Genomic DNA, 18,037 nt, shown 5'->3' with positions numbered 1-18,037 from the left:
TCCAGGCTTCGTGGGCCCCCACGGGTGTGCATCCCTGGCTCCGAAAACGCTCCACCCCCCACCCCCGTCCTCCATTGTACTTCAGCTTCTCCCCCTTCCCCCCCCCCGTTTTCATTTAGGTCCCTTTCCCGTTCTCAGTCCTCTAGGCCGGTGCCCCAGACCCCCGAGGCCTGCGACCCACTTAGGCCCTCCCCCAGCTCCCACTTTCACATCGGCCTCGCCCCTCGCCGGTTCCCAGGCTCCACCCCGATCCGGCCTATGGCCACGCCCACGAACCAAAGACCACGCCCACCACAATTGCGGGCCACGCCCTACGCCTTCCAAGCCCCGCCCCCGCCGCGTCTATGACCGGTCTCGAAGGCCCCTCCCCGCGTCTCCCCGCGCCGGCCCCGCCCCCTCCGCGCCCAAGGCCCCGCCCCTGCGCCCCCGCCCGCGCCGGCCGCCATGTGACGGGAAGCAGCTGATGGCCTCTCCTGCAGGCGGCGGCGGCGGGGCCGAGGCGGGGGCGCGGGGCGCGGGGGCGGCATGAGGGCCGGCGGCCCGGGGGGCTGAGGCGCCCGCCGCTGCGGCGGGCCGCGCGTGTCCTCCATGGAGGCCGGAGGTGAGTGCGGTGCTCCGGGCGGGGCCCCGGCGGGGTGCGCGCGGGCGGGCGTCCGGCTTTGTTTCACTTTCGCTGTCCGCGGCGCCGCCCCGCCCGCCGAGGCCGGGAGGCTCTCGCGGGGGAGCCGGGAGGGGAGCGGCCGCCCCGCGTCTCGCCTGCGTCCCCGTCCGAGGGTGGGTGGCCGCCGCCTCGCCTGTCCCTGGGAGCGGGGTCTCCGTGGACGCCGCCCCCGGGCGGGGGGACACTCGTCCGGGGGCGCGCGGCCCCTGGGGACCGGGTGACAGGTGGGGTCCCCTGGACTCCACTCCCCGGCCCTCACAGCTGTCACCGTGGGGAGCCAGTGAGGGGAGACCTCGCCCGCCCGGGCCGCGTCCCCGGGCCGGTCTGCGGGGTGGGGGGGACGCCGAGGCCGGGGCGCACGGAGCCCCCCCCCCAGCCCCGATCCCCCCTCCGCGCTGGGCTCCGCACGTGGCACCGGGGCCCCCTGGGGAGAGGCCGAATCCCTCCTAGAGCTGGGGCTATATTCTAGGGAGTTTCCTTCGGCATGTCCCGCCCAGGCCGAGGCCCAGGGCTCGGGTTTGTTTCCCCCCACCGAGGGGTTCAAATCTCAGCCCGACCTGGAGGGTTCCGGTGGCCGCCGGCTTGTTTAGCATTGCGGGGACGGGGGGGGGGAGGTGGCGGAGGAAATCGGATATTCCCCGGGGTAGTGTTCCTTTTTTTTTTTTTTTTTTTTAAATTTAGGAAATGACCGTTTCTTTGTTTCCAGGAGTCGAGCATTCAGTTAAAAAAGGTGTGCAGAGGTAGCTGCTTTCCGTTCCCAGCTAGATAAGGGCTTTTCAGTAGGAGTTACCCCTGGAATTTTACTTTTTTTTTTTTAAAATAGTCCCTACTGTATTCCGGGATCTTAAGTTAGGTGAGGCTTTTATAGCTTCCTGCTCCATTGAATGCCTTCTGTGACACTCGGTAACTGACGTCTGCTTTCCACAGGAGTCTCTGTACACTGCTGGCTTTTTTGTGTTTTAGGGGTGTGGGCACAGATGCTGAGAGCTGCCAATCTAGTTTAAAAAAAAAATTCATAGAGTAGGCTGGAGTTTGAAGTTCTTTCCACATGGAATAAATAAAGCTGATTGTAAAGGAATACAGTGGACAGTTGTAGAAATCGTTATTGCAGCGGTCAGAATTCTTTTAGTCATTCAACAAATGTTTATTGAAGGTTTATACTACCTGCTGGATACCCTCTAGGCCAATGCTGGTCAGTAGAAATATAATTGAGCCTCAGCTGTAATTTGAAAGGTTGGGATAAGCCTCAAGGGAAAAAGAAACAGGTGCAATCAGTCCAAAAGCTGTATTTCTTCCCATCTGATACAGCAACACCACTATCTCTTCTATTGGCTTCATTTATGTAACCAAATAAAGATTATTGGGATATTGTAGTCTTGTTCCAAGTCTTCACAATCTGATGGGTATTTAAAAACTTCTGTATCCTGTCTTCACAAAATCTGGTCTCAGATCTGGCATGAAGTCCTGGTAATTACCATGGGGCTGTGAAGAGAGGAAAGTTCAGGTGGCTTGCCTAAAAACAAAGCAAGCAGAGGTTTGGGTGATGATTATAAAGAAACTTGAATGTAACAGAAAGTGATGGTGAGGCTGGGCACATTCTCTGGTGGAGCCTCGACCCTGCATGACATGATGGGCAGAACTTTCCAGGCTGGTAGAACAGTCGTGCAAAGGTCCTGAGGGAGGAAAAGCCTCTGAGCTGCCTGCCAGCTGTCTCTCTTAAGGCTAGGCATGTTGCCTGGAGACTTGCTCAGTAAAATGTCTTTCCATTTAGCCTGGTTGTCCACACACATCCTGTTGCTTAATTGGAAAGGGTAGGGACTAGGGAAACATTAATTCAAAGTTACAAAACTCCAACGAGGAATAGTTCAGAGCTATTGTACATTATAGTGATTGTAGTTAATAACATAGTTTTTAACTTGAAAATTGCCAAGAATATATTTTCAAGTGTCCTCACCACAAAAGAATGCTAAGTATGTGAAGTGTATGCTAATTTGAGCCGCTTCATAATGGCTCACTATAAACATGAAATCTTAGTTGAAAAGAAGCACCACTGACTCACTTAGGTTATCAAATCAAAATTATTGGGATTATTTGGTGGCCACTCTCCCTTGGGGCAAGATATACCTGACTCTGCCTGAAAAAGGACTGGAGGCTTGGCTGAAGGACCTGAGTTCCAGGCAGATGGAACACCAGCCAGGCAAGCTCTGTGTCTGGAGTTCAAATCCCGGTAACACCAAAATAGCCAAAAAAGCACCCTCATCCGTGGCATTTAGGAACCCAGAAGGGCCAGTGCAGGTACTGTCTGGGAGTGGAGCTGGGTCCCCTCAGCTCCGTTATGTAGGTACAGCCCTGGTTGGAGTTGCACTGGTGCTTTGTTTTGAACTTGCACTGATTACGGCTCTCTATTCCAGTAGTCATTTATATGGTTTTTTTTTTTTTTTTGGTCAGTTGTGGGGCTTGAACTCTGGGCCTGGGCGCTCTCCCTGAGCTCGTCAGCTTTAGGCTAGCACTCTCCCACTTGAGCCATAGTGCCACTTGTGGTTTTCTGGTGGTAAAAGAATCTCACAGACTTTCTTGCCCAGACTGGCTTTGAACCCTGATCCTCAGATCTCAGCCTCCTGAGTAGCTAGGATTACAGGTGTGAGCCACCAGCACCTGGCTCCAGTAGTCACATTTAGTTTGGGTCCAGACACCCAAGGGTCGAGTCAGAGTTGTTGTTGGTTTTTTTTTTTTTTTTTTCAGCTCCTAGTTTCCTAAACTTTAAATAACTGAGAGTTTTAAGTCCTAGAAATAGAGTATGGATTCTGGGTAGGACTGGTTTGAGCCGGATTTTATGGGGAATACTGGCATTTTGGAAGCACTGTCATAGGTTAAAGGCTTCATTTTCCGACTCGCCAAACCCTTGCTGGTCCCCTGGCATCACTGCTCCCATGGTTGGGGAGACACTTGACACTCAGTAGGAGTTATGTGAAGGAGCTGGGAGGAGGGCGGCCGGGGTAGGAGGTGTGGGGGGGGGTGTCAGAAAGGCTTGGGAGGCATTGTCATTTAAGCCAAGGGGAGGCATTTTCTTTAAGGGAATCACTGGAATAAAAGTCTGTGAGGTCAGAACTGAGTTTATTGAGCTTAGTCAAGAGGTAGATGGCCCGGAGACCTTTAATAGGGTCTAAAGAGGAACAGTACAAGCCCAGCTGGGAAACAGGTTGGGGACTGGTACAGGAGGAGTTAGGTTTCATTCTGAGACTGAGCACTTGGAAGTGAGGAGAATGGAATGTGGAAGCTAGGGAGGAGGGCACTTGGAAGGCTGCCCAGTGGGCCAGGTAAGCTACACTAGGAGGCCAAGATCCGAGGATAGCGGTTTGAAGTCAGCCTGGGAAGGGACGTCTCAGACTCTTACCTCCAAATAACTAGCTAGAAGTAATAGTGTTGGCCTTGAACAAAAAACCCAACACTCTCAAGAAATAGTAGCCCTAGTGATAGACACAGAACAGCTCTGACAAGTCTTGGAGACTTGAATGCACTTGGTATTGAATTTAGTTTGGGAGGCAGAGAAATCATTGGATGCCCATTTTGTATTGTACAGAACCCCATAGTGTCCAAAAGGTGGGTGCTGTCTGCATGGTGGAGGAAGTGAAGCAATTCTCATCCCAGGATGGAATAAAGAAAACTTTTCGCAGCTCATCTGAAGGTGTCCTGCAGGTCTATCGATGTCATTAACATTTTATGACGTCAGCTTTCTCAGCCTTAGTGCTGTTGACATTTGGGCCCAGACAGGTCTGTGGTAATGGTTGCTCCCAGCAGCCCTGCACCTTTATCCAGTCCACACATCTCCACTTGTTGTTGCCAGTCTTGGCATAAAATCCCTGCTACTGAGAACCTCCATGCAACCTGAAGACAGCATTAGCAGATTAGAGTTGACAGCACCCTAGAAATATATCAAAAATAAGAAGGAGAAAATGTGGCCAGCTTTCTGCACCACAGGGAGGCACTTGTTTTTAAGCCTTAAAACATACAGTGACTGTTTACATGTGAACCCGCCCGTCAAGGAAGTGTGTTCATACTAATGAGATTGTGGACATGCGAGTCTCCAGGGGAATTATCTGGCCTATACAAATAGCAATTTAGATCCAGTATGTTAAAATCTGGGTTGCCACAAAGAACAACAAGGAATGAATATTGTCTTTTAAAAGGCTTGCTATGATGTATTAAAAGTCTAGACTCCTTTATTTTATAGAAACAAGATGCATCCATGTACTTTTCCTATAAAGCACCGTAGAAAATCCTTATATTTCATACATCTAGCCCGCATATGCATCTAATCCTCCATTTCCTTGACTGCCATGAGTTATGTTACAATTTTATCACCCAGAAAAAGCTACGAAGTCATGGGTTTAGGATTCCCCTTGATTTCACTGATGTCCAGGTATGAGACTTGTGAAAGTGCATCTTGTTTAAAATTAACGTCTCTCTAGTGAGCAAAGTAAAACTGTCAATACTTGGAACACTTGTGGACGCCAGGAGCAAGTGACCTTATTCAGGAAGGAAGCCAGCTTTGATATTCTTGTCAGCCCTAGTGGGCAGAACTGCATTCTGAAGACCATTCACCTGCAGGCCTTGTCAGCCAAGCAGTCTTCTGTAGCATAGAGCGGTGCAGTCTGAGCTGTGGTTGTCTTGGTGGGGCAGCCATCATTGCTGCTTCCACAGGAAGCTTGCTGGGCCCTGGGAAGAACAAAGATGGAGTCAGTCAGAGGCTGGGAGGAAAGTGCTTCAAGGCTTGTTCTGGCCCCAGTGCCCGAAATGCAGAGTGGGGTTGCCTTTCAGCTTAGGTGGTGTGAGGTTGCAGATGGAGGGTGCTTCTCAATTGCAAATGAAGGTCAGATTCTCCTTGGAAAGTGAGCAGGGGTTCAGGGCTTTCTCAGGTGCAAAGGTACACTGCAGCCTCGGAATGTGTTTGGAAGGAATGATGTGATCTGACAGGTTTTTGGCTCTGTGTGTGTGTGTGTGTGTTTGTGTGTGTGTGTGTGTGTGTGTGTGCACGCACGTGCATGTGTGTTTTTGAACTCAGGGTTTTGTTCTTGCTAGGCAGGTACTTTACTACTAAAGCCTTACTCCCAGCCTCTTGCTAGGGCTGCCTTGAGACCCTGTGGTCCTCCTACCCTAACATAGCCCAGAGGTGTGTTCCACTTTGGTAAGTCCTCTTCTAGGGTCAGGGATAGGAATCAGTTGCTTGCCGAGGATATGGACAAGGCAGTAGGCAGCCTGCTCAGAGTGCTGACTTGGGTGTGGGGAGGGTTTTGAGTTGCAGATACCTGTGTTTACCTGTGTGCTGCATTTTATGGCCTTTCTGTCAGCTGTCTAAAGTATCTGATACAGCTAGCTAATTTGTAGGTCTAGTCTAGGGAATCTATCCTTGGCTTTGAGTCTTGGCCGGTAGGCCTGGCTCTTGGCTTTCCCACTTTTTCTGCCCCACTTTTTCTTCCTACGCAGGTTTTTATTGGAACATGAGGCCCACCCGTCCAAAGGTCACTGTGACTCTGGGTCACTGGCCCTGGGGAGGCTGGGACTGAGTAACGTTATAGGAATGTGGCCAGCCAGTGACTGCAGTTAATACCCAGGTCATTTAAATGACCACTCCCTCTGGGAAAGGGAAATCCGGCCTCGATCGCTCAGCCTTGGGGCGACAGCAGCTTCCCTGTCCGGTGGTCTGAGAACAGGGGTGTGTTTGTGAAGCATGCTGTCTCCTACCCCAGAGGAACCGCTGCTGCTGGCGGAACTCAAGCCCGGGCGCCCCCACCAATTTGATTGGAAGTCGAGCTGTGAGACCTGGAGCGTGGCCTTCTCCCCTGACGGCGCCTGGTTTGCCTGGTCTCAAGGACACTGCATTGTCAAGCTCATCCCCTGGCCGTTGGAGGAGCAGTTGTGAGTACTCTTCCCAGATGACCCCTGATCTTATTTGGGGAGAAGGTGATGGTGTGGCCCAAAGACAGGTGAGAGAGCAAAAAGATGAAAGCGATTGACTGCGTTCATGGGTATATTGGAACGTCAGACCAAGATTGTGGTCGTCCCACGTTTATTGGGGTACCGTTGACAACCCTGTTCCACTAGCCCATTTAGAGTGTGTGATACAAAGGCTTTTAAAAGGGGTATGCATCTATTACTAATCAAGTCTACAATGTTGTTACTCCTGATCCCTTAGCCAGCACTCCCTACCCTCCCTGATGCTTTCTGGGACATTTGCACGGATGGAATTGTACAGTATGTTGCATCTTGCAGCTCATCCACGTGATAGTTCCAGTTACTGCCACACAGTTCTGCATGGTGTGGACATGGGTGTTTTTCTCGTGGCCGTTTGGGTCTAATCCGGGTAGGATTTGCCCCAGTGGTGGCAGCATCCCTGACCTTCCTGCCAGCACCGCCATGCCCTCAGCTCCGGATCCCCACATGCTGGGCAGCACGTGCCAGAGCCTGCTGCCATTCTGCAGAGCTGACCTGGCACAGGTGAAGTGCAGTCTCTGGGTCTGGTTGACACAGTTTCCTCATGGGAAAATGTGTGGTTTTGAACACCTTTTTGTGTGTTGGTTCAGTGGATACTTTCCTCCAAAAAACCCAAATCTTTCTGTGCAGCTCTTTTGCCCTTTAAAGTTGAGTCTTTGTTCTGTTGTTGACCTAATTTGGTGTCTGGTGCTCAGGCTCTTCTTCATTTGAGATGACAGGTCCAGTGTCTGCTGTGAGCTCCCTGGGGACCTAGCGTCTGTACCTTCGCATTGTTCCTCATGTAACATGGCCAGCATGGATTGCCGATCCTCATATGCTGACACTGAGCTAGAGGCAGATGCAGCCCCAGTTCTTGAGGATCTGGTTTGGTTTGCCTTTAGGTATTTCTTCATAAAGCATAATTGGATAGAAGGATTTTTTTTTTTTGGGTCCGGTCGTGGGGCCTGAACTCTGGGCCTGGGTGCTGTCCCTCAGCTCTTCAGCTCAAGGCTAGCGCTCTATCACTTGGGCCACAGCGCCACTTCCAGCTTTTTTTCTTTTTGCTTATGGGGTGCTGAGGAATCGAACCCAGGGCCTCATGCATGCAAGGCAAGCACTCTACCACTAAGCCACCTTTCCAGCCTGGATAGAAGGATTTTGTAGATTCAGGTCGACTCTATAGCCTTGGCGATGCTGACATAGCTAGCTGCGATGGTAGTGCACAGGGCTGGGTGGAGGGGAAGTATGCAGTGGTCTTTGCTCTCCATTTCCTGGCACCCAGCTCCTAAGAATCTTTGGAATCTGCTGAGGTCTTGTTTGGGATCTGCTGAGGTCTTTTTGTAGCTATAGAGGTGACTTGATGCGGCTGCTTGTGGGTAACTTCCTGGTGGGGCTTGTCATTCCCAGACCAAGGTTGGATGAAAGGGTTGTGACCCGCCATTTCTTTCTGCTTATTAGCAGTGATGCCAAGGTGCTGGTTTATTGATATCTCTGCTCTAAACATGAGGAATGCTCTTTCACATCTAGACTTGTTCTGACGGCAGTTTATAGTCTGAGAATTTTTTCTTTTAAAGAATGAAACATCTGTTGTTTGCTAGTCACTCTTATTCTCAAATAAATACATCAGTTGAGGTAGCTATATCTTTACAATATTAACTAAGGGAAATGGAAAAAGATGTTTGGATATTAGCCCTCTTGGCTGTCATTGCTGAGAGAAACGTGTTATTGGCATGTTAAACGAAAAGTTTGATTAGGGGAGTCACATCTGGAGGGATGTACACTAGGATGTGTGAACAGCAGGCTATAAATGGACCTGTGTACAATACTATCCCTTATTTTTTTTAAGACATGCATATACAGATTAGTGGTGGGATGTTTGTGGTAATAATGGTGTTGGGTTCTGAGAGCTGAACCTTGCCCTCGGCTAGGCGAGTGCTTCATTACTTGAGCCTTGCCTGGCTCTCATTTCCCTCAGGGACAGCAAACCTGGAGCTCAGTATATCAAGGGAAGTAGGTTAGGGACAGAAAGATGAGCACCTCTCCATCTTCTATGAGGAGAACCAGTTGCTAGCAGTGACTATGGATGCTTTAGGGCTGTGGATGGGGGACCAGGACAGGGAGGAGGGGGTGTGGGTTTAAGACTGAAGGTGGGTTGGGCTCTGTGTGTTGTTTGTGGCTGAGAAGTTTCCTCTAGGTGGGATGTGTTGTGGAGATCCACTGTGAACCTAGCACAATGATAATGTTTACTGGCCTCCCCAGAAGAGTGGAGGGAGATGATAATTAGCATGCTTGACCACTTCACTTGTATACCTGTAGGAGCACTTAGTGTGGTATGGTTTTGTCAGGCATAACACCTTGGGTGTGGACTAATCGGCTTTGCCTGTCTGTGCCTCACTTCCTGCTTTCAAGGAGATGTGCTTAGGTGAAAATTCTTCAAGTTCCACTGCGGCATGGTTTACATTGACCTTTTCAGGACTGGTGAATCAGGAGGTCTGAATGCACACGCAGTGGTAAAGGGTTCTCAGGAACCAGATTGGAGGTTGTGCTCACACCTGACATTCTATCCTCATGCTCTTCTGCGGATGCACCAGAGTTTTGGGGAAGTCTGGAAAAGTGGGGTTTACTATTTGATGTAGAGTATGCAGGCTGGAAACTTTGTGTCTTCAGGCTGAGTCCTGCTGTGCCTCTGTGACTTTGTCTTCTGGGCCAGTGGGCCTGAGCCTCCTTGATCTGAGCCTCTAATGCCTACACACCACTTGTGTGGTTCTTTGTGTCTGCTGACCACCCTGCCAGTGGGTCCCTGTCCCACCTGCACTGATGAAGCCTCATCATCCGTTAGGCAATGACGAGACAGGTTTATTATTTTTCAGCTCGTGGTGGATTCTGAGCTGAAGCTGGGGCTGGTCAGGCAGGAGCACCAGGGTATATTAGGATCTAATTCTGTCCGCCCTGGTTCCAAACCTGTAGTGTGAGCGTGCTTCCTCTCCACACACCAGCCCCCTAGAGAACCTTCTGAGCAAGTGTGTGGCTCCCTGGACTCTGTGGTCTTTATCCCACCAGGCAGGCCACCCCATTGCAGGGCTCGGTCAAGGCCAGGAAAGTCTCTAATTTCATGAATCCTAAAGTGAAATAAAAAAGTCACAGCAGGAGCCACCGAACCCCCAGAGTTGTTTCTAGGGCTTTAGAATGACAAGATGGCCTCCAGGTTAGCAGTTTTAGACTCATAAAGAAACCTCTGCTTTGTCCAGCATCCCCAAAGGGTTTGAAGCCAAAAGCCGAAGCAGCAAAAATGACACAAAAGGACGAGGCAGCCCGAAGGAGAAGACACTGGACTGTGGGCAGATTGTATGGGGGTTGGCCTTCAGCCCCTGGCCTTCTGCACCCAGCAGAAAGCTCTGGGCACGCCACCATTCCCAAGCACCGGATGTCTCCTGCCTGATCCTTGCCACGGGACTCAACGATGGACAAATCAAGATCTGGGAGGTGCAGACAGGTAGGTCCTCTCCTGGCACACGTGTGGCTGGACACACCTGGACTGTCTGCCCTGTTCTCGTCAGGCCCCACAGCAGCCAGTGACCCCTGGTTGGCCAGCCTCCTGGATCCTCTTCTCCTAACCTAGGGCTTCTGCTTCCTTTCCAGGGCTCCTGCTTTTGAATCTTTCTGGCCACCAAGATGTCGTGAGAGATCTGAGTTTCACACCCAGTGGCAGCTTGATTTTGGTCTCTGCATCACGAGATAAGACTCTTCGAATCTGGGACCTAAATAAACACGGTATGGAAGTGTCAACTGCCTGTAGCTGCCTCTTTGTTCATGTCACCTTTATCCAGAATGGTGTTTCTACCTTCGCCTTACCACCCATAAAGTAGTCTTTTTAGATATTTTTATAGCCACCTTCTGCCCCAAAGGTGCACTGAATCAGAAAGATATAAGTTACACAGATGCACTGTGCAGTGGTCCCTAAGCCAGTAGGTTCTAGGACTGCATGGATGGCAGATTCTGCAAGTTCTTGACTCTAACATAAGACGGCGCGGTACCTACATAGAACCAATGCACATCCTCCCTGTGCTGTATACCATCTCTTCATGTCTTGTACTCCCTTCATGTAAATGCTGTAGAAATAGGTTTGATATTATGTTATTTAGAGAATGATGAGGGGGGAAATGTATGTGTATCCAATACAGACCAAATTTTTCATTTTTATGTGCCTGTACTGGGGTTCAAACTCAGGGCCTCATGACCTGGCTTGACTTTCACTCTAGAATGGCACTCTGCCATTTCAGCCACAGCACCACTTCTGACTTTTTGTTGGTAGACTGGAGATGAGTCCTGTAGATTTTTCTGCCCAGGTTGGCTTCAAACCATGATCCTCAGGTCTCAGTCTTCTGACTAGTTAAGATTACAGGCCTGAGCCACTGGCACCCAGCTTGGGTATTATGTATGTGTGAGCTTTTCATTCTTTCTTTCTTTTTGGTGTTGTTACTGGAACTTGACCTCAGAGCTTCCACGTTAGCATGTGAGTCATTCCTCCAGCCTAGCTTTTTGCTGTTTAGTTGGAGGTGGAGTTTCATGGACTTTCCTGCCTGCTCTGGCTTTCAAACCTTGATCCTCTAATCTCAGCCTCCTTGTAGCTATTATTACAAGGTATGAGTCACTGGCACTTGCCAGATGCAGTTTTAAGAACTCTCTTGACTTCTGGTCAGTTAGGTTCATGTGGAGAATCTGGAGAGCTGCCAGGATGCTTAGGCACTGAACGCCTATATGTAAGGAAACATGTAAGATTATATGAGTGTGTGTGTATATGTATGTGTATAAAAAATGTAAGGAAACATGTAAGAGATGTGTGTATATGTGTATCTACATATATGTGTAGCTGGGTGTCAATGGCTTACACTTGTAATCCTAGTGACTCAGGAGGCTGAGATCTCAGGATCATGGTTAAAAGCCAGCCCAGGCAGGAAAGTCAGTGAGACTCTTTGTGTGTGTGTGTGTGTGTGTGTGTGTGTGTGTGTGTGTGTGTGTCGGTCATGGGGCTTGAACTCTGGGCCTGGGCGCTGTCCCTCAGCTCTTCAGCTCAAGGCTAGCGCTCTACCACTTGAGCTACAGCGCCACTTCCAGTTTTCTAGTGGCTTATTGGAGATAGGAGTCTCACCGTCTTTCCTGCCCAGGCTGGCTATGAACCCCGATCCTCAGATCTCAGCCTCCTGAGTAGCTAGGATTATAGGCTTGAGCCACTGGCACCCAGCCGTGAGACTCTTATCTCCAATAAACCACTCCGAAAATCGGAAGTGGCGTAGTGGCTCAAGTGGTAGAGTGCTAGCCTTGAGCTGAAGGACAGCATTCAGTCCCAGAGTTCAAGCCTCATGACTGACAAAACAAAAACAAAACACAAAAACATATATGTGTGTATACATACATGTACATATATAAATAATCTTCACCCCTCTGGGGGACGTCACTCTTGACATCTGTGATAGAGCTCTCTTTCTTAGCGAGGTTGGTGTTTGCACCGCCTGTGTGTTCCAAGACATTGGGCGGCATCCCTAGTGTCTTCTGAGAAGCATTTGCTCCCTGTAAGTTTGTGATGAAATATCTAGACATTGTACAATGTTCTCTAGGGGGTAAAGTTTCTCAGCTGCACACCACTGATCCAGAGTCCTCCCTCTGGATACTTTTTGAAAGAACCAAGAGGCCTCTCTCCAAAGCAGGATCTAGGCCTAGAGTAACTCTCAGGCTTTTCTGGAACTCTGCCTTGAGTAAGAATTCTGTATTCAGGAGTGGCAGGAAGGAACTCCTGGCATCTGTGGTTGATCCTTAACTGGTGACATGAAGAAGAGGGATTCCTCTCCTGTGCAGCTCCCCCACAGCTGAGGGGTTGGGCTGAATGGAGGAGATGATGATGAAGCCATGGCTCTGTAAGAGGCTGAGGTCCTCACCTGAGCTGGGGTGGTCTTGCTCCCCCTACCACGGACTTTCCATGCTGCTCTCCTAGACATGTGTCTGGTAACACGGGAGCCTCCAGTCAGCATCGTCTGATGGAGCAGTGGAGGCTCCTAGAGCAGCCTCCTCTGAGAGCATGTCCTAGGAGCTCCAGTCATTTCTGCCTGTGGCTGGACTTGTAGTCACACTATCCCAGATGGGCCTGCTGACAGGGCAGGCTTCTCAAAGGTGCTGCTTTTGCTTTGCTTTTGTGTTTCTGTGCAGTACCAGAGGTGGAACTTGGAACCTCACTCCTGTTATGCATGTTCTCCCACACTGAGGTATATGCCCAGCACTGGCGATGCCATTCTTAATGCTTTCCTAGTAATCTACAATCAGCTTCCCACCTCAGGAAGATCCCTGGAGAGTGGCTTTGGAAAGAAATCATTTGCTGCTGGGCAAAGAGGACTAGATGAGAGTGAGAGAGTTGGTAGAATGGAGTAGAGTTATACTTTCCTTCGTTGTGTTACTGGGGTGTTAGGTAGGTACTTTCCTACTTGAGTCACGTCTCCAGTGCCTTTTGACACTGGTTATTTTTGAATTAGGGTCTCACTTGTTGTGTGAGCATGTACCTCGACTGCAATCTACCTGTTTTAGGGTTTTCATTGTAGCTGGGATGATGGGCGTGTGCCACCATGGCCAGCTTCTTCTGTTGAGATGAAGTCTTGTGGACTTAATCCATCTGGCTGGAACTTCACAGTCCTGTTGGGATCCTAAGCACACATAAGCTCACCTTCATGGGTTTTCGGGATTGTTGGTTCACAATGGAATTGTATTCACATTTTTTTGTGTGTATTGCTTTTTTTTTTAGAAACAATTAAACAGTACCCTGTGTTTCTAATTCCATCTGCATTAATAGGCTGGATTTACCCCATTAATTCGCCCATCCCTCAATGGGTGGACAGAAGCTAGGCATGGACAGATGACATGTGTCACCCGACTTATTCACCGAGTAGGCAGTGGACTAGCCCTGGAAGCAAGTCATGTGACCCAGAGCTCCTGTCTCTTAGTGATTTCACACGGATGGTCCTGCTTTAGCAGGGTCCATGGACCTGCGACAGAGGTGAGGAAGGGAAGGAGAAGTGAAGATCTGTGCCCTCAGAACAGGAAAATTGCTTGAGCCCCGTTGCAGGTCTTAGTGAAGCCATAGGTAACGATTTCCCTGCACTCAGGTGTTTTATTTATTTTTATTTTGGTTAACAAGTGTTGAAATGACCAGTCTTGTCATATTTCTTTCTCAGCCTAGCTGCAAAAGCACTGGAGTGCTAGTGCTGGGCCTTTGCTGCCGTGCTGTCTGGGTGGCTTACCATCTGCTTGTCTCTGGCAGGGAAGCAGATTCAGGTGCTGTCGGGCCACTTGCAGTGGGTTTACTGCTGCTCCATTTCCCCGGACTGCAGCATGCTGTGCTCTGCGGCTGGAGAGAAGTCGGTAAGCTCTGCACCAGGCACTGCTCCCTCTGTTGTGTTGGTTTGCAGAGACACAGGAGTTCTGAGGTGTCTAAGGTGTGTGTGCACCTGAGTGTGTAGGGGGATCTGAATGTGTGTGAATGCATCCTGCCCTCAGTAGAACACTATCATAGTTGACACTTAGCTTGAACTGAGATAGTAGATGGCCACCATCACTGGGCGGGGGGTCGGGGGGGGGCTGTTTTTCCCTTTACAAAATGGGGAAAATGTTTGGGGCTTTTTTGTGTGTGCTGGTACTGGAGCTTGAATTTACAACATAGACACTACCACTTGAGCCAGAGCTCCACTTCCAGATTTTGCTGGTTAATGGAGACCAAGTGTCTCATGGACTTTCCTGCCCAGGATACCTTTTTTTTTTTTTTTGGGTCCAGTCGTGGGGCCTGAACTCAGGGCCTGGGCGCTGTCCCTCAGCTCTTCAGCTCAAGGCTAGCACTCTACCACTTGAGCCACAGCGCCACTTCTGGCTTTTTTCTTTTTGCTTATGTGGTGCTGAGGAATTGAACCCAGGGCCTCATGCATGCAAGGCAAGCGCTCTACCACTGAGCCACCTTCCCAGCCCCTGCCCAGGATACCTTTAAATCATGATCCTCAGATCTCAGCCTCTGAGTAGCTAGGATTATGTGTGAGCCATCAGTGCCTGGCAAAGGTGCTTTATCAATTCTCTCTTCCCTTTGGTGGTCTTGAGATTTTAAAAGTTGCAGCCCACATTTCCTTCAGACTATCTAATTTGAATCTCTTTGATTACAATTTCCAATTCAAATCATGGCATGTGCAGTTAATGGTTGAACTTTGTCCTGAAATCCTGTTTATTAAAAAATGTATTCGAAACTCAAGAACAAACAATTGAGAAGAGTTGGTTTCATTCAGCATTTGCCTTTGCTTGAACTGCTGGCAGTGTAGAAGGTCTTTGAGAGAACTGTGTGAACTGAGAGTTTTCATAGCAAAGAAAATAAAGCCCACTAACTACAATGGCTCCAGGAAGCTCGCTAGTGGTCAGCTTGGTCAGCTGGGTGGTGGGTCTGCAAGCAAGGTGGGGCGGGTGTCAATGTCTGAGCGGAGTGCCGCAGCTTTGTGGGGGGTGGCCCAGCGCTTGCTCTGCCATATGTGGATAGCCCTTGGCTTAGGTGCTGCCCCAAGCCAAACAGCTGAGAAGCATCTGGGGTTCTCAGCCCCAGACCTGAGATCAGCCTGGCTTATCCAGAATGCAATATGTGAAGTGATTTAAGAACCCTGGACTGCTGCTTTTTGGGAACCTGTGTGATGGGTTCTGGGAGGGCCGTCTGGAGCTAAAAACTGACCTTTGTCTATCTGTGGGACCCGTAGGGGCAGAGTGAGGACCCCTTCCTGCCATTCCAGCCCCCTCACCAGCCCCCATTACTCTCCACAGGTCTTTCTGTGGAGCATGCGGTCTTACACATTAATCCGGAAGCTAGAGGGCCACCAGAGCAGCGTGGTCTCCTGTGACTTCTCCCCCGACTCAGCCTTGCTGGTCACGGCCTCTTACGATACCAACGTCATTATGTGGGACCCCTACACTGGCGAGAGGCTGAGGTCCCTGCAGTAAGGACAGAAGCCTGCTCAGGCTGAGACCTCTGGGTGTTGAGGTGGTGACAATGGGCCTCCCTGGGCTGAGACCCAGCCCTCTGGTCTGGGTATCAGGGTTGGAGACAGTGGGCCGGAGCACACAGTCCCTCGTCATTCTGTGCTTTGTTCTCAGCGAGCTGTCTGTATGTCTTTGAACTTGGCTCTGTGAAACCTCATGGTGACAGTTTCCATTGCAGATAGCTGTAGTATCACGCTCAGAATGCTCCTGATGTAAGCTCCATTCTAGTGTGAACTTCCATGTTCTCACAGTCTGTCTCTCTCCTGTCCCTGTTGGCCTTCCAAAGCAAATAATAGGTAGCTCTATAATTATGTGTCTCAGCCTAAAAAAAGGCTACATTTTTACTGTGGCACTGAGGTGGGGGCTGAGCTGCTTTGCATAGGAAGGGAGCACGGGAAGGTGCTAGGACGCCTCTAGCCCGGTTTCCAGAGGGGCATGGGTCACAGCAGCGTGGGGTGGACATTGTTCTAGGAACTGTCCTGTTCCTCTTCTACAGCCACACCCAGCTGGACCCTGCCATGGACGACAGCGACGTCCACATGAGCTCCCTGAGATCCGTGTGCTTCTCTCCTGAAGGCTTGTACCTTGCCACGGTGGCAGATGACAGGTGAGCGCACTCTAGGAGGGTGCACAGCTAATGCTTGCCAGCAGTCCCCTTCATAACCTGTCAGCTAACTGCCACCCATTCCTTTCCAGGCTCCTCAGGATCTGGGCTCTCGAGCTGAAAGCTCCGATTGCATTTGCCCCCATGACCAATGGGCTTTGCTGCACGTTTTTTCCACATGGTGGAGTTATTGCCACAGGGTATGTATCTGTCAGCCTCTGCTGCCTGTACCATGCAGTTTTTAAGGGAAGAAAACATGTAGAATTTTCTTACCTATAACAAACCCTGGAAAGGGCACACCAACGCTACATTTAATTCAGAGTATTTGGTCAGTGTCACGTGCTGCTAACCTAAGATGGCACTTGGTTTCTAAGGTGTTGAGTGTAGCTTTTTTTTTTTTCTTTTGACATGGAGCCTTGCAGTGTGCCCAGGCTACTTGGACTCCTGGGCTCTGGTGAGCATCTTACCTCAAACCTGAGGAAGGACCACAGATAGGGACATCTTGACTTTTCATAACCTTATCAGGTTCCCTTGCCCACATGGCAGACAGAGGGTCCTCTCCCTCGGGTCCGGTCACAAATACACACCCACTGTCGTGAAACACCGCTGTGATGCAGGTCCTTGTTGTTTCAGGACACGAGATGGCCATGTCCAGTTCTGGACTGCTCCTAGAGTCTTGTCCTCACTGAAGCACTTATGCCGGAAAGCCCTGCGGAGCTTCCTGACCACTTACCAAGTCTTGGCACTGCCGATCCCCAAGAAGATGAAGGAGTTCCTTACATACAGGACTTTCTGAGCCACAAATCCACCTTCTTGGCAACGAATCCGCTGGCCTAACAGGCCAAACATCGGGTCTGATTGGAATGGAACTTCTTTGGGATTGTGAATGGAATGTAGCAGGCCAGATCCCAGAGGACTAGCAAGCCTCTCTCCAGGGCACGCACAGGTCTGGTGGAGGCGCCATTCCTGCGGTGACACAGTCCACTCGTGAACGGCAGATGTCAGTCCTTCTAGTCATTTTGTTTAAAGTGCAGTTCTTGGTGTTTTGGTAATAAAAGCAAGCAGATCCCCAGAGCCTCTCCTCGAGGGCCATATACCCCCTTGGCTGGAGGTGGTAGCTGCCTGTGATGGCAGAGCACCTGTCACATGGTTAGCATGGTTTTAAGCTCCTGCGGTGGTGAAGGGCCTCCAGCCAGCAGGACCAACTTCCCATGGAGCTGTTTGGTCTAAGATGTTAACTGAGTTACAGAGACCAGAGGCCTGTCCTGACCGATGTTGACACTATTACTGGCTTGTTTTTTGTTTTTTAAAGCAGTGGTGTGCACGTGCAGATGACAAATTTGTATGTCAGATTGTAGAAGGATGTGTTTCTAAACTGCATGACTGTTGAAACAGCTACTGAGTTGTCAGCTGCTGGCCACTTGTGAGCATCGTATTTATTTGTATTTCTCAACAGATGTTAAGGTACAACTGCGTTTTTCCCACTGGCATCCAAAAAATCAGATACTTAAGGGACCACTTGTGAGGACGTCTTTGCTGTGACAAGTGCTGTGTCGGTCACCTCTCCAGCCCGTCCCCATGTGTACGACATCTTTGCTGCTTGACCTCATCAGCCAAGTTCATCCACCCCGAAACAGCTCTCAAAGTCCTGTTCTCCCTCCAGTGGCCTGTAGTTCCCTGATCAAACACCTCAGACGAAAATCTGCCTTAGGAAATGTAATATATTTTAAATTATTTTAAAAGAAATGTACCATCTT

General features: G+C 50.0%; 1 protein-coding gene across 3 annotated transcripts; it reads left to right on the top strand.

Annotated features, from left to right (window-relative positions):
- Nucleotides 1–444: 444 nt before the first annotated feature.
- LOC138807777 (WD repeat and SOCS box-containing protein 2) lies at nucleotides 445–18,026 on the top strand. 3 transcript variants are annotated; one of them, XM_069993537.1, is made up of 9 exons: nucleotides 445–601; nucleotides 6,409–6,577; nucleotides 9,880–10,124; nucleotides 10,271–10,402; nucleotides 13,935–14,035; nucleotides 15,461–15,633; nucleotides 16,173–16,283; nucleotides 16,373–16,480; nucleotides 16,914–18,026. In XM_069993537.1, exons 1-9 carry the CDS (start codon nucleotides 589–591, stop codon nucleotides 17,074–17,076), a joined length of 1,215 nt encoding a protein of 404 aa, XP_069849638.1. In that variant the 5' UTR covers nucleotides 445–588; the 3' UTR covers nucleotides 17,077–18,026. The 3 variants fall into 3 exon arrangements, with proteins under 3 accessions (XP_069849638.1, XP_069849639.1, XP_069849637.1); XM_069993538.1 differs by lacking the exon at nucleotides 445–601 and having other exon boundaries at nucleotides 6,170–6,577; nucleotides 17,737–18,026; XM_069993536.1 differs by lacking the exon at nucleotides 445–601 and having other exon boundaries at nucleotides 6,174–6,577.
- The last annotated feature ends 11 nt before the right edge of the window (nucleotides 18,027–18,037 follow it).

Source organism: Dipodomys merriami, unplaced genomic scaffold, assembly GCF_024711535.1.
Source record: "Dipodomys merriami isolate MVZ:Mamm:240054 unplaced genomic scaffold, mDipMer1.0.p SCAF_433, whole genome shotgun sequence".
NCBI classification, from domain to species: Eukaryota; Metazoa; Chordata; class Mammalia; order Rodentia; family Heteromyidae; genus Dipodomys; species Dipodomys merriami.
Note: the sequence above shows the minus strand (reverse complement) of the source record. Positions and strands in the feature narration are given on the sequence as shown.